This window comes from Hippocampus zosterae, chromosome 12, assembly GCF_025434085.1.
Source record: "Hippocampus zosterae strain Florida chromosome 12, ASM2543408v3, whole genome shotgun sequence".
Taxonomy (NCBI): domain Eukaryota; kingdom Metazoa; phylum Chordata; class Actinopteri; order Syngnathiformes; family Syngnathidae; genus Hippocampus; species Hippocampus zosterae.
Window position 1 is genome coordinate 17,697,332 of NC_067462.1, and position 15,369 is coordinate 17,712,700.

General features: G+C 41.3%; 1 protein-coding gene across 3 annotated transcripts; it reads left to right on the top strand.

Moving 5' to 3' along the window:
- The first annotated feature begins 72 nt into the window (after positions 1-72).
- Positions 73-15,298, top strand: tnfaip6 (tumor necrosis factor, alpha-induced protein 6). 3 transcript variants are annotated; one of them, XM_052081856.1, is made up of 8 exons: positions 73-219; positions 3,675-3,785; positions 8,351-8,527; positions 11,109-11,246; positions 11,961-12,122; positions 14,284-14,512; positions 14,595-14,635; positions 14,986-15,297. In XM_052081856.1, exons 3-8 carry the CDS (start codon positions 8,428-8,430, stop codon positions 15,105-15,107), a joined length of 792 nt encoding a protein of 263 aa, XP_051937816.1. In that variant the 5' UTR covers positions 73-219; positions 3,675-3,785; positions 8,351-8,427; the 3' UTR covers positions 15,108-15,297. The 3 variants fall into 3 exon arrangements, with proteins under 3 accessions (XP_051937816.1, XP_051937817.1, XP_051937818.1); XM_052081857.1 differs by lacking the exon at positions 73-219 and adding an exon at positions 3,079-3,160; XM_052081858.1 differs by lacking the exons at positions 73-219; positions 3,675-3,785; positions 8,351-8,527 and adding an exon at positions 8,845-8,987 and having other exon boundaries at positions 14,986-15,298.
- The last annotated feature ends 71 nt before the right edge of the window (positions 15,299-15,369 follow it).

A 15,369-nucleotide genomic window follows, 5' to 3' on the forward strand; every position in this document is an offset into this window, starting at 1 on the left:
ATTGAAGAGCAGCTATCGGCCATATCTTGCGTCGTCATTCTTGCACACTGTTGAGCCAACTTTAACCTGGTGTTCCTTTGTTATCTTCAACGAGATCACAGTCCAAAAGCGACAGAAAAAGAGCAATGTGGTTCACTACAAAGCGCTCAAAAGCTACATTGCCTCCAACAAGGAGGCGGGTGTCTCCAGAAACTCAAGCACAGGCCTGAGGATTTCACGGTAACTATCGCTTCCCGTAGCGTGTCGTTTTCGTGGGATCATTTTTTACCGAAAAATGTCATTAGATCGAAAGGCTAATCGCTATAAACAATATGATGAAACAATCTTAGTTATTTTATAATTTACTAGTTGTAGACATGGCAACTTTATGAATAAAACATTCGCCAGAAGGTGTAGTAATGCTAATGTTAACTGTAGGTAGGCCTAACGACGTGTGATAGATTCTTTGGTAATTGATTACACAGTGCGTCGTCTTGGTGTTGCAAAGTGGACGTCAAGCCATATCAATACTATAAGTCTACATATTTTAATACGGCCATTAAAAAAGCTTCATCACATTGTTTTCATCATTAATTAAGGGGGTGAATAGCCTTTGATATTATGTCTATTTACATACATAGAACACACACATCATCATGTTAACAGAGTCAGGTTTACTTGGGGCCCATGGTATATAGCCAGATTTTGTGGTACTGTATTCTATATTCAGGATGCCATATTAGCACAATAAAAGTGTTAAACAACATATTTTGATCCCTTTATTTTATTGAATAAACCTGGAGTACACAGCCTGGAGTGATGTACCGGTAATTATGTTCATTGTCAATGCACAGTTTTCAAACCTTTACCCTTTCAATATTATACTTTTGAATATCAGAATTCTTGATTATGCATATCAGTCAAAATAGAAAAACGGGTTCCCATGATGAACGTTTACGGAACCCAAAATACAGTGGTTTCCCATTGGGTATCTGACGGAACATAAAAGCAGTTTGTTAATTTCTGAAATCCTCAGGCCTAATGCATCAACAAGAAGGACTTGGAAGTGCGGGGCAACTCCCTGTTGCCTGTTCGTTTGCCCTTCTGGCCAGCATAGGAGGAGAATTTTGTTCAAGTAACATTTTCTAAAATGGTAAATGTTCAACACCTAATAGTACGGAGCCCCCAAGGGGACATGGAAGCTTTGAGAGATCTCGCAATGTTTTTTTTTTTCTTCCATGTCCCCTTAGGGTCTCCGTACAATAGAGCGTTCCTTTGTGCTAAAAATACTAATATAATCCCACAATTCCACTCGGTAGACCATACTGGCAGTCAATGTCAGGTGTGTATGTGTGGGAACCAAAAATGAATTTCGTACATTCACAAAAACATAACATAGTCAATAATAAGGCATTTCTTGTGACCACAAATGGGTTTACGATGGGTTTTGATCATTACCTGAATTCATTTAGAATTGTGGATGAGAAGAACACCTGATGGCTGTTCAGATGCAAGATAGAGAAACAAACAGAAGAATGTGGACACAAAACAACAAACATTACATAGTCAAGTCAATTTCCTGGAGGTCTATAAGTCCAAATAAGAAATCCTTAAGACAGGGCTCACCACCTCCGGTCATTGAGAGCTCCTATCCAGCCTGTTTTAGATGCGTCCCCACTTCAATAAACCTGATTCAAGAAAAATTCCCAATTCACAGCAGCAAAGTTATGAAAGGAAGAAGTAGAACAACAAAATATAGGAGTGGCTGGAAAGGCAGCCACTCTTGCGGCGCCATTTTGAAGTCAAAATAACAAAAATAACACAACACATAGGACACAGACATCAGATGTGTTCGAGGAGATAGGCATATAAAACATGCAGAATATCGGGCGGCCCGGGAGTCAGTGGTTAGCAGCTTCACAGTGCAGAGGTACCGGGTTCAATTCCAGCTCCGGCCTCCCTGTGTGGAGTTTGCATGTTCTCCCCGGGCCTGCGTGGGTTTTCTCCAGGTGCTCCGGTTTCCTCCCACATTGCAAAAACATGTGTGGCAGGTTGATTGAACACTCTAAATTCTCCCTAGGTGTGAGTGTGAGCGTGGATGGTTGTTCGTCTCTGTGTGCTCTGTGATTGACTGGCAACCGATCAGGGTGTCCCCTGCCTACTGCCCGGAGACAGCTGGGATAGGCTCCAGCACCCCCCGCGACCCTAGTGAGGATCAAGCGGTTCGGAAGATGAATGAACATGCAGAATAGGTACGAGGAACAGAGATGGTTGTGCATCTCAATACTCTCACAAATTGGTGAGGTCTTGTTTTCCAGATTGGGGAAGAATGTGACAATTATCAGGAAGAATGACAATTCCACGGATATAGGTAACACAGACACGAACTTCAATGTGATCAAATTCCTTCCTGGATACTTTTCAGATACAGATAATCTTATTTATATGTTACATACACATTCATGCTATCGACCATAATTCACGCCCAGTCGGACCACATGTTGACTGCCTCACTGAAGCAAAAAGCTTAAATGTCCTTCCTGCCCTTTCATCTGAATTGATCTGTTATTTTTAGACATCATAGCTACACTCATAACAAATGCCTACAATTTCAAAGAAAGAACATGTAGTTTGGTTCACAATAGCTATTTACAAAGAGCACTGCAAAGCCTGCCTTTTAATTTTCTAAAAATAGTTGGCAATGACTTGTGTATAAAATCCCAGATCACTTTTAATTGAAGACCTGATGTAAAGGTCACACATTGAAGTACTATTCATAGGAAGGAGGAGGGCAGGATTTTACAGTTATGTTATTCACTGTAAAACGTCTAAAGAGATTACCGGATAAACTGCAGTCAGGTTATGCATGACTGTTAAATCATGACCATCATTCAGAACAGTCTGGATGAATTACATTTACCAAAAAAAAAGAAGTCTACTATTTAACGTTCCCACCGCAGCCAATTGTTTCCATGTGTTGAGTGCATGGGGAGGATTCCGCAAGGCCAACCTGGACAGTAAAACTCGCCTTTCTTTTTCAGAAACGTGTGTCTTCCCATCATTTCAAGACGGTCAAACACAGCCTCAAAAAGAAAAACAAAACAAAGCACACCCACTGCCAACCCAGTTGCGATATTGTCCAGACTGTTCATCATGTTCTAAATACAGTCATGATGTCAAGGTAAAACATTGTTAACGACAATTTACTTCAAATGAGAATGACGTAGTTGACGTAGCACTTAAAATATCTGAAATCGCAGGGAATCCATCCATCCATTTTCTAATCTGCTTATCCTCACAAGGGTTGCAGGGCCTGCTGAAGCCAATCACAATTTTTTTTAAACTTCAGATGTCTTGCGAAATTCATTTGGGGTTGGCAGAAAAATCTGTCTCACTATTCAGACTTTTAACAGATGCTGGGACTTTTTTTTAAAGCAAATTCCTTCTCAACATTCAAATGTAAATGGAACAATAATATTACCACTGTTTTCAAGTTATAATTTCAAATTCAATTTGTTATTAAAACTACAGTGAGGGGCAACCCTGTAGATAGCATACAATATATTGTGGTGGTTATGCATAAATATAATTTTCAGTCATTCCAGCCGTCTGTGCGAGACCATAACTTCAGTGTGACCGGTGACGAAAATGAGTTTTGAATGTAAATGTCATGTGGATCTATTTGTGACCAACAGGTGGCACTGCCGGGCTCCTCCTACAGCAGCATACCTGTTGCTCATCATGTCATTAGGTTTTCTGGTAAAAGGACTCCCTGGCCGACCACTCAGTGTGGAGTCATTGTTTCGGTGAGTGTTTCTGTTTGGGTTTTGTTTCTGCCATTTGTTGAGTACATTTAGTTCTTATTTTCAGGACTTTGTTTTTGGATGTTATTTTCTCAGTGTTTTATTTATACATCTTATCAACTCCTGCCTGCTTTTTGGGGTCTTCCACCACCACCACGAATCATGACAGTAAAAACTTAGAAATCCACTCGTCTTTTGCACAATTTCCATTTCCTTATTTGCCACGATTACGATTCCCATCACTGGTGGTCAACATTACACACTTCCTAATTTCACAAATAAGGATGTCAACTGGTCTACAAACCCTGCGGACACCCTGATTAGGAAAGGACAGAGCCGACTCTTCCTACTCAGGAAACTGAGGTCTTTTGGGGTTCGGGGGTCGCTCCTTAAGACTTTCTATAACTCGGTGGTGGCCTCGGCCATCCATTATGGCATCGTCTGCTGGTCAGGCAGCATCTAAGCCCGGGACAGAAAGAGACTGGAGCGACTGGTCAGGAAGGCCAGTTCTGTCCTGGGATGCTCCCTTGACACTCTGGATCGCTGTCAGGCTGCTGAATAAAAATAACAACAACAATAATAATAATAATCCATTTTGTATTTATATTGCACTTAATTGAACGGTGTTTGTTGTTTTTTTTCTTCTTTCTCCTTTCTACCTACATTCTTGCTGCTGGAGGCTGTAAATTTCCCCAGTGTGGGATAAATAAAGGATATCTTATATCTTAAAATTTTTATATAAAACATTTAATATGGTGACTCTCATGGTTTAGCACGTCGGCCTGGCAGTGCAGAGGTGCAGGGTTTGATTCCGGCTACGGCTTTCCTGTGCAGAGTTTGCATGTTATCCCCTTGCCTGCGTGGGTTTTGTCCGGCTACTCTGGTTACCTCCCACATTCCAAAAACACGCATTGCAGGTAAATGGAACACTCTAAATTGTCCCTAGGTGTGAGTGCAGACAGTTCAGGGTGACCTCCGCCTACTGCCTGAAGACAGCTGGGACAGGCTCCAGCATGCCCCGCGACCCTTGTGAGGATAAGATGATCAGAAAATGGATGGAGAAATGGACTTTTACGGTGACTTACATTTTTTGACCCAAGAATGGATTATTTCTTCTTCCATTCATTCTTATTAAAAAACTAGCTGGTTCGCCGCCCTCTGGGCGGCTCATCAGCTAGTTCCTGCGGAAGGCTGGTAAGGTGGTGGTTCGCCGCCCTCCGGGCGGCTCATCAGCTAGTTCCTGCGGAAGGCTGGTAAGGTGGGCCTTCGGCCCACAAAAGTGTTGTTGCTTGGTTCAACTTTTTGTTCATCTTCATTGCTTATCGCGAAAATAAAGAGATGTTTAGCTCTACTAAATAACTAACAATTTTATTGCAATGCTTGTGGGTAGACAACATTTTTTCGCTAAGATCCCCGCGCGATCGTAGTGAGCCACTGCCTGAGCGACGCAGTGGCGGCGCACAGCGGCGCGGTGAAGTAGGTACGTTTTGAAAAGGGACAGACGGAAGGACAGACTGCGTGCAGGACGACGCGCAATATATATATAGAAGACGGAAGGACAGACCGCGTGCGGCACGACGCGCAATATATATATAGATTGTATTGACCAACATTCAGAAACATCAGTCTATTGGATGTCACAGTGTTCATTGTATATTAGAGCAGTGGTGGGAAGTAATGAAGTCAAAGACAACTTTTTATTTGTAAACCCTACATTTGAAAACCGCGATCTGTACTTTGTACCCATGGTGTTTTCAAAATTATTGGAACATTTTTCAACATCTATCAAATGGCCAAAAAGGCATACGTATTGACAGGTAAAGTCATCCATGGCAGTATCGTGAAGGAACCAGAGTTTTTTTAAATATTTTTTTTATTTTACATGTATCTACTTCGACTTGGGTTCAGAGCGTGAGTAATTTGCCACTTCTCACAGTAATTATTTGAAATTTCCATCCATTTTCGAACTCGCTTATCCTCATGAGTGTAGCGGGCGTGCTGGAGCCTATGCCAGTTTTCTTCGGGCCATAGTCAGGGTACACCCTGAACTGGTTGCCAGCCAATTGCAATTTCAAACCATTTTCTGTAACAGTTAACACACTTGACTCACCGAGAGCAACGTGAGGGAATCAGACAAAGATCTTCCATTACGATGTTTGCTGTTTTGTGTTATTCTCCAGCCACCCAAACGTGTCAAAGCCACTCCTATCCCCTGCAGTGCATATTACAAGTCACCCAACAGTGTGTTTCATGTTGCTGTGGATGGTTTTACATCATTGTCAAGAGCCCCAAAATGTCACCTCATCACCGTCCAAAAACAACTTGGCCACCGCTGTCTTCATTTTATTTTTCTATACAGTATGTTATCCTCCCTGCCATGTGCCCAATAAGTCCTCTGCTAAGTGTTCATTTAATGTGATTCGTTAGAATGATGTCACAAATGACATCAGTACTTTTTCAAAGTTCACTCATGACACATGACACACACCTAGCGGCAGACCCCAAAGAAATGTCATGAGAAAGCCATGAACGATGACTCTATCATTACAATGCAAGTGTTTGGAGTGACGGAGTCCAACTTTCCATGTGTGGGCTCGACGGGAAGGCGAGAGGGAGAGACGTGCTGAGGAATGAGAAGGGCACACACATCCTTTCCCAGATCTGGAAGTCATTTGATACACGTTTTACAGCTGCTTTGTTTGACCTCCGGCTATGACATTTGTCTGGGGAGTAAGGGAAGTTGCCCTCACCCGCCATCGTAATCACATTGTCCAACTCTTATTGCCACAATTCTCATGTCAAATGTTTTTTGGGATGTACTTTCGTAGGCGATATGCAGACATGCCCGCGATGGGTGAAAATCTGTTTCGATGAGACCATATGAAATCTTTTCAATTCGTTTTTACCCCTCTCATCTGCTTTAAACACACTCTACAGCAGGGGTGTGAAACTCATATTTGTCGCGGGCCACTTTGGAGATACGTTTTCCCATTACGACCGTGAAAGTGAATAAATGTTTAATCATCCCTTCGCCTAACTTGTACACAATCAATTGATGGATTACTAGTTTTGAAATCACTCAACTCAACTATTTGTTTTTTAAATTACATTAGGTTTAACGTTTCTTTTTTTTCCAGGCAATGGTCTATTTTTGGTGAAGTTTCTCTTCAACTCTTACCTGGCTGACAGTTTCGGGTGTCACTTCAGCCTTCATCGGAGCTGTCACTGCTTCCTTGTGAAGTGTCTTTAAAAACAGCTATTGTTTTGTTGTTTGTTCCATTATTGTTGGACTGAGTGTAAACAGGGTAGCAAAATGATTGCAAAATGTCGACATCATTTACTACACATGACAATTTGACATTGGTGTACAGATTTTAGCAAGGATCATGCGAGTTTAATACACATGATTTTCTTTAGTGCGCCACATAAAATTATGTGGAGGGCCGGATCTGGCCCACTCGCCCTGGCTTTGACACCAATGCACTACAGAATTACATAAGACATTTTTATAAGTACTCCTCATTCACTCAATCTGCTTTAATGTCACTCAAGGTTTACTGTAAACCTGACACAAAAAGCAAAAGACAACTACACATTTTATATTCAAACACTAAAATGTTCAACAGATAATTCAATCTAACAAGCATACGATAGGTTCATGCTAACATACAATGTGAAACCACATACTGTATGAGTCGTAGCATAGATGTTTGTATCAATTATAAACCTTCAAACAACTGTGTTCAAACCTGCGTTCTCTCTGGTTTGCGGGGTTTGGAATATTCAAACTGAAAAACTGTGTAACACTGAAAGGACCGGATGTGATCTTCCTTTTGCTTTTAATTTTGTCACATCTCTTCCAGTAGAAATACAGTTGCGGCACAACGTGCTTCTACACTAACAATGCACAACTCAAAATTTGACTACGGTGGTCATAATACACTACAATGAACAAGATAGCATATACAGAATACATTTCCTCAAAGGTCAACCAAAATGTGAAGTTCAAGATTGTCTTCTTCCAATCATGTAAAACTTCATCTCATTGAAAGTGTTTTGCTTTTCTTTTATGTATACACCCTCCAATGTCATAACACTCTACTCGACGAGTCATTTTGCTTTAGTTTTGTCACAGTTAGGAAAAGAAAACATGACTTGCACAGTGAGTGAAACTTTTATGCTGACAACGGTTACAAATTAATTTAACAATGACAAACTAATTTAACACGAAATTTGATTTGAAATTGAAACAAGTGAGAAGTTACCAGCGCCAGCTAGATCGCGTTCCACTTCACAGGTTTTATAGTGTGAAATGACTTTATACTAATAATATAACTTATTCATGAATTTTTTTTTTTGGAAGCGGCTTCAACTAATATGTTTGTTGTCCAACAGCGTGATGAGGCTAAAGTGAGTACGAATAACAAGTTCTTGAGGATATTAGTTGAGCGTCTCTTTTTCAAAGGGTGGTGATACTTAAATTAAATCACCCGTTGCTGAAGTAACTCCCGTTCTCCTCTTCCTCCTCCTCATCATCATCCAATTTCTCCTCCTTCCTCCTCTCCAAGGGCCACATAAATATGGGTCGGCAGTCCTAGCTGAGGGGGTTCCCTCATACACACACATCTGGACAGCAGCTTGCACCATGCGCCTTTTTGCTGTCTTGTGGACGCTGAGCTTGCTTCTCAAAGAAGCGCACCCATGGGGCTACAGGAACGGCATATTTCACAACTCCATATGGCTGGGTAAATATGTTTTGTTTTGTTTGTGTTTTGTTTTTTGTTTTTGTTAAAAACTTTGAAAAGAACGTGAAGAAACTTTGTCGGGGTTCCATTGCACTGTTAACTCTATGGCCCTGTTTCTGTATTATTTGTCAATTATATTTAACCACGTAAACAGGAAAAATATTAAAAGCTATGTTCCCAAACAGTTAAAACCACAATAATGAACTTCAGTTAGTCAACTAAATTGCTATTTCATAGTTTCAATCAGAAATGACCATTATTATCTTTGTAAAGATGTGTTTTTTTTTTCTTTAATACAGATCTTATACTGTGCAGGTGCACCGAATGTTCTGGCCTTTGACGTTTTTAGCTTTTGTTGCCAAGCATGAGAGCCTATCTTCAAAGCGACACTTAACTGCATGATTGGAAGTAACTAGTAAAATGGTGGCGCCGTCTGTGCCAGTCTGTGACCTCATGCAAGGTAATTCCGGAATGACTAAACAAAGAAAAAAAAATGTCTGACTAACAGCTACAGTCTTAATGTTAGGTGATACGTCGCTGACGGTGGCCAATATTATGCTAGCTTATCGTAAGCAGCATGTCTTGTAGTCATGCATGCGTGAAGCCAAAACAGAATCAGACTCCCCTTGGAGAAGGCCACACAGAGCAAGAGACCATTTCTTTTTTCTTTCTTCGATATGTTATTTATCTGTCAGAAAGGAGGAATTGAACTTCCAAGCTGGTGCTTTTAATAATCCTGTTCCTGAATGCTCTCAGTTCAACTTGTCATTTTTTTCTAGACAAGTTCATCGAAAGCTCCAAATTGTCTTACGCCTTAAGTTATAGTTGTCGAAAGCCAGGGGCGTAGCCATAAATTTTTCAGCGGGGTGGTCAGCTTGACCCAACAGCTCAGTGAGGGGTGGCCAGGGATGGCCGTGCATGCGTCCATCATTCTTGATCACCAACCACAGTCAGGTTTTCCTAAAACGGAAAAATATCCAACACATTCATAATCAAGCAGATAGAAATCTAAAGTCAACATTTTTCTCGCTAACAGCCCATCGGACGGCTGACGCCATTCTGCTCACCACAATCAACAGCTCACTCATTCAAACCATATCTAAAAAGCATAACGGTAGAAAAGTCTTTGTTCTTTGCAATTCAAAATGTTGCTTTTTAACTAGGTTTCTTGCTGCTTGTATGATGAGCGTCTGTGCAAGATTGGTACATCCATCCATCCATTTTCAATGTCACTAGCTACGGTTATCAGAATAGTACTGTGAAAAAAAATGGAAAAACGTCCATCCATCTAATACTTATACCGCTTTTTCTCACGAGGGTCAAGGGCACGCTGGAGCCTATCCCAGCCGTCTTCGGGCAGGAGGCGGCATACACCCTGAACTGGTTGCCAGGCAATCAATGCAAGGCACACAAAGATAAACAAACATTCACACTCACAATCACAGTTAGGGTCAATATGGAGTGTTCGCTTAACCTATCTTGCATGTTTTTGGAATGTGGGAGGAAACTGGAGAACCCAAAGAAAACTCACACAGGCACTGGGAGAACTTGCAAACAAACCAGATTTGAACCCTGGACCTCTGTACTCCGAGGCAGACATGCCTACCAGTAAATTTTACGGTACACACACACTTTTTGTTTTTGGTACAGATAATCATATTGCAAAATATATTGCAATTATTTGTGCAGTAAGTAATAGGGATGCTGTGATCGATCGGCCACCAATTGTGATTTTTGTGGAGAAGTATGTAAAGTGATTCCTGACCAGGGCCTTTTATGGCTGATTGAGCGATCAACATAAGTTCTTTACTGGGGAGTTATTCTTAACCAATTTGCACTCGAACTATTTACAGTATTCACAAAAAAATTGTTTAATGTTCTATGACAAAGAAATCTACACCATGCACGTCACTGTCGACAATGCCACCTGCTAATTTTTCTTCTACAAATTACATTGCTAATACATTAATAATCATAACAAAAATAATAATAATAGTAATATTAAACCCCAATGTGCTACAGAAAAAAATAGGGCAGATCCAGAAAAAAAATGTAGAAAAGTTGATTTTTTAAATTTTGTAAAAATTTGTTGAGCAGTGTAATTAATAATAGCCATCTAGTGAAGACACCGATCATGTAAATTACTCAGGATAGTCAATGATTTAACAAGGTAGGAAACAGCATATCAATAAGCAACGCGTAGTTTGTATAAATCTCTGGAAGTGGTTACATTTGCAAATGGTCACTCCAGGAACTTGTCTTAATGTCGGGCTATTCATGTTCTCCTCGGAGCTGGTGACCTCTTCTCTAAATTGTCATTGACGTTGACAAAAACACACCCATTACTTGCCTTATTTTGCTTATATACAGGTATCGAGTGCAGTTACATCTATTATCTAGCGAGTGTGGCTTGGGTGTGCCAATTTATTTTATTGACCTGTAGGGCAATGATTGAGTCCTGACCTCTCCCGTGCCACCATTTTGTTGATCTGCGCTTGCTTGCTTGAGGAAATCTTCTGTTAGGGTATGAATTAATGACGTCACATTACGTTTTCAGCTGCGGTGATCTTTCTTTTGACAGAACAAGCAGCTGGAGTGTACCACCGGGAGTCCCGCAATGGGAGGTATCAGTTGACGTACAAAGAGGCCAAAGCCATGTGCAAGTACGAGGGAGGAAGGATGGCCACTTATGACGAGCTGGAGGCCGCTCGACAAATAGGTCTGGAAAACATGTCCACCCAAATCGGGAATTCATCTTTGTTTAGATTCTAACTCTAATTTACCTCCAATTAGATGCGTCACCATCATGGAGAAGAATTTGTTCATCCTAAGTGGGAAATAACTATTTCATCCCCTGCTGAATTTGCTCACCGCAAAAAAAATGAACGATACCACCTTTCTGACAGATGTTTAGTCAATAAGCAACCGTAACAATTATTTCCTCCACTGTATACTGCAATTTATTGTGGGCTGGAGGTTAAAATAATGCTTGAAACATTCATTTCCATGGGACACTTTGGTTGCTGTTGAATGACGTCCCCGGTGTATTGTAAAAGGGTGTTAACACCATCTTGGTTGGGTGACATCACTGCACTCATGGCACTGGGACTGAGTCCAGCCTCTTTTCTCTCAGGGGTCACAACCTCTCCCAACTAATCACCTGTGAGCAACTCCAGGAGACTTTCCCCTTCAGCAATCTAAGCGGGAGGTCTCCAATTTATCAGGCCTGTTTTGGCATTGGTCTGCTTTTTGTAAGAGCAACACTTGACCCCACCAGTAAGAGAAACCAGAACAAGCAAACCCACCCAAAAAGTCTCATGATGGTCATTAGGAGGCTTTGTTCATGTCAACGGGGGTGTGGCGAAGGAGATGGTGGGCTGTTGCACGGAGGAAAGAATAACGCAATTGACGCATCGGAATTTTTCTTGTTCAGGTTTCCATGTGTGCGCTGCAGGATGGTTTGATTATGGGCGCGTTGGCTACCCCATCGTAAAAGCTGGTGCTAAATGCGGCTTTGGAAAGGTGGGCATCATTGACTACGGCTACAGGATCAACAAAAGCGAGAGATGGGACGTGTACTGCTACAACCCAACCAGTGAGTAGGTTGCTTGAGTTATTGATGCTACCAACAGTGGGCAGTTGAAATCACCTGCTGTCGGACTGAGCAAAAGAAGCTGATTTAGGGGGTTTTCGGAGGGGTTGCATATTCTACTTTCATTTCTTTCAGTTAGGCTTCCACCCATAGTCAACAACCTTGATTTAGGACCATAAATTGCTGTTTAAGTAACGTACATGTTTAGCGAAAACATGTATGTTAGTTTTGTTCGACTATATTGCAAAAGTGGAGTTTGAGTCATATCACTTGACAAGTCAGATTAACAGCGGTAGAAAAAAAATCTTGCTCCCTTCCTGATTTTGCTTTTTTTTTTTTGCATGTTGGTCACATGTAAATATTTCTCCCTGTAAAACTAATTTAAATGTTAGCCGAAGACAACACAAGTAAACACAAAATTCAAAACTAATAACCGCTTGGGAAACCCTCAGCAGCAACAACCAAAATCAAGGGTTTTATTTTGAATGAGTCTTTCACATCTCTGTGGAGATAGTTTGGCCCGCTCATCGTTGAACATAAGATCTGGCCTGCCTCATCATCATCTATTCTCATTTGTCATAAATAAGAGATATTGTAAGCATTTCCTTGTTATCAATCCCCCTTTTAGAGTAACTTAAAAATAGTTTGAGTCAGTTTGAGTATACAGTGTGTGTGTGTGTATATATATATATATATATATATATATACACACACACACACACACACACACACACACACACGCTTTTAAAACCTGCATCTTGCACTAAATCAGATGAAAGCTCAAAATCCAGCATTGTGTTGAAATCATCTCGCATTATTGAGCAAGTGAAGCTTTGTCATGGTTCCCAAGTGTGTAGGTGACGGCGGTGACTGTGATGATGATAATGATGATTATGATGATGGTGGCGGTTGGGAGTAACCACACTTAAAGACCAGTCATCCAGTCTGAAGCTCTGCCGACCACCAATGCTCCATGTCAAACACGAGTGACGACATAAAGGAGCTTAATCACTCCAGGATGGGACGACAGAGTCTGGAACGGAAACCTCAATCTGGTTTCCTCCCTGTGACTTATCGCTCCTACCTTCAGGCTAAACCTGGATGACGTGACAGCATCCATGAATAAGATGTCGACAGAGGGGCGTTCAAAGTAGTCATGACTGTCGACCATCTGCCTGTCTTGAGGATTTGTCATGAAAATGCTCAAGAGAAGAAAGGATCAAGCAATTTTTGGACTTCCTTATAATTTGCCCAAGACACTATATGACACATGTAAGGCTGAAAAATGAATTGAATCTAAATCGACATTGCAATGTACTAGAATGCAGTCTTCAATTCACAAAGAGCACAAAAGGAGAAAAAAAAATGCTTCATACCACTCGGTGGTTGTTTTACATCTGCTTTGAGCTGGTCAACGTTGAGTCTACTTTCAGCCACCAAATTGTCAGGTCATGCGGGGGCTTGTAAAACAGTACATCAAAAATGTTACCATTACAAAGTTATGACATTCATAGCATACATGCCATATGTGGTTTAGGCAAGGCAAGGGAGTTTTAGTCATGCAGCATATTTAAGACACAACTCAATGTGGTTCACACAACCAAAAGCACAACAACTGAAAACATTTACAAACAAACAGCTAAAGACATTCAAAGGCAAACCAAAGAACAAAAGTAGCTTCCTAAGAATTACCAAAGGAACAGACACTAAGAACATCCATCCATCCATTTTCTAATCCGCCTACCCACACTTCGGGCAGGAGGCGGGGTACATCCTGAACTGGTTGCCAGCCATTCGCAAGGCACACATAGACAAACAACCATTCGCGCTCACAATCACACAGCGGGACAATTTTGAGTTTTGCATGGCATGTGAAAGGAATGTGGGAGTAAACCGGAGTACCCGGAGAAAATCCACGCAGGCATGGGAAGAACATGAGAACTCCACACAGAACAGTCGGAGCCGGAATCGAACTCTGCATTCCTGTGAGGCAAACACGTAAACCAATTGAACACCGTGCCGCCCCCATTAGAAACGCAACATATTGACAGTGAACTAGACTTTTAAACGCTTAAAAGACCTTAATCAAAGGCATGGGGGTTGGGGGGGGGGGGGTTGTCATTTTAAGCAGTCTCCAGTCATTATTATCATATGTGTCTTCCAGCCAAAGAGTGTGGCGGCGTTCTGACTGACCAGCAGAGATTCATCCAGTCTCCTGGTTTTCCAGACAAATACCAGGATGACCAGATCTGCTACTGGCATATCAGAGTTCGTTTTGGCCAGAAGATCCTCCTCCATTTTGTAGAGTTTGATGTGGAGGACGACACGGCCTGCTTGGCTGACTACCTGGAAGTGTATGACAGTTATGACGATGTGTCCGGCTTTGCTGGAAGGTGAGGGGTCACTGGGGTGCCCAACGTCACCTGACATCCAACACAGTTACATCAAATCACCTTCAAACGTTTCCCCCCCCAGATTTTGTGGTGATTATCTACCCGAAGACATAATCAGCACAGGTGAGCCACTATTAGTTCACTGGATTTCCAAACAAAAAAAAAAAAAAACAGGTGACACAGTAGATGGGAGGTTACCACGTCTACTCACAATTTTAAGGTTCAGAGTTGAATTTTCACTTCTGGTCTTCCGGTGTGGATTTGCATTAACCTTCATTTTCCTGTATGAGTTTTCTGTGGGTACTTGTTACTCAAAAAAAAAAAAATCAACAAAAAAACATTTTGGTAGTCTAAATTGACCAATGTGAACCCTGCAATTGGGATGACCCAAAAGAGGACAAGATGTTGGGAAAAAAAATCAGGATGGGTGAAGAAAATGAATACTTTTTGTCTGATGATTTTTTTCTTTCCAGGAAACGTGATGACGCTGAAGTTCCTCTCTGATGCTTCAGTCACTGCAGGGGGCTTCCAGTTACAGTACTTTGCCATGAATGCATCTGCGTTGTCACAGAACTATACTGACTATTTCCACTGACCAAGATCAACAATACTTGCATCCGGAGTATTAAACACATATTTCTGTTAAATACAAATGCTGTTTATAACACTAGTGAGTCTTTGACGTCAAAACTTCTATGTTATTCCCAATTTATGAAATGAATCACTATATAATGTATTGTAAACTGTGATACAACTGTACGATGATAAATGAATAAATACCATTGGAAGGGGAAAAAAAGGTTGATTTTACTGCACTGGAAACGCAGCCTGCTCCTCGGAGGTGGAACAGGATGTGA

What these genes read in the sequence shown, in the direction of transcription:
- tnfaip6 (XM_052081856.1), top strand. Translation starts at nt 8,428, where the DNA reads ATGCGCCTTTTTGCTGTCTTGTGGACGCTGAGCTTGCTTCTCAAAGAA. An exon ending in GTACTGCTACAACCCAACCA is followed by an intron (nt 12,123 to 14,283) that starts GTGAGTAGGTTG and finishes TGTGTCTTCCAG; the next exon opens with CCAAAGAGTGTGGCGGCGTT. An exon ending in CGAAGACATAATCAGCACAG is followed by an intron (nt 14,636 to 14,985) that starts GTGAGCCACTAT and finishes TTTTCTTTCCAG; the next exon opens with GAAACGTGATGACGCTGAAG.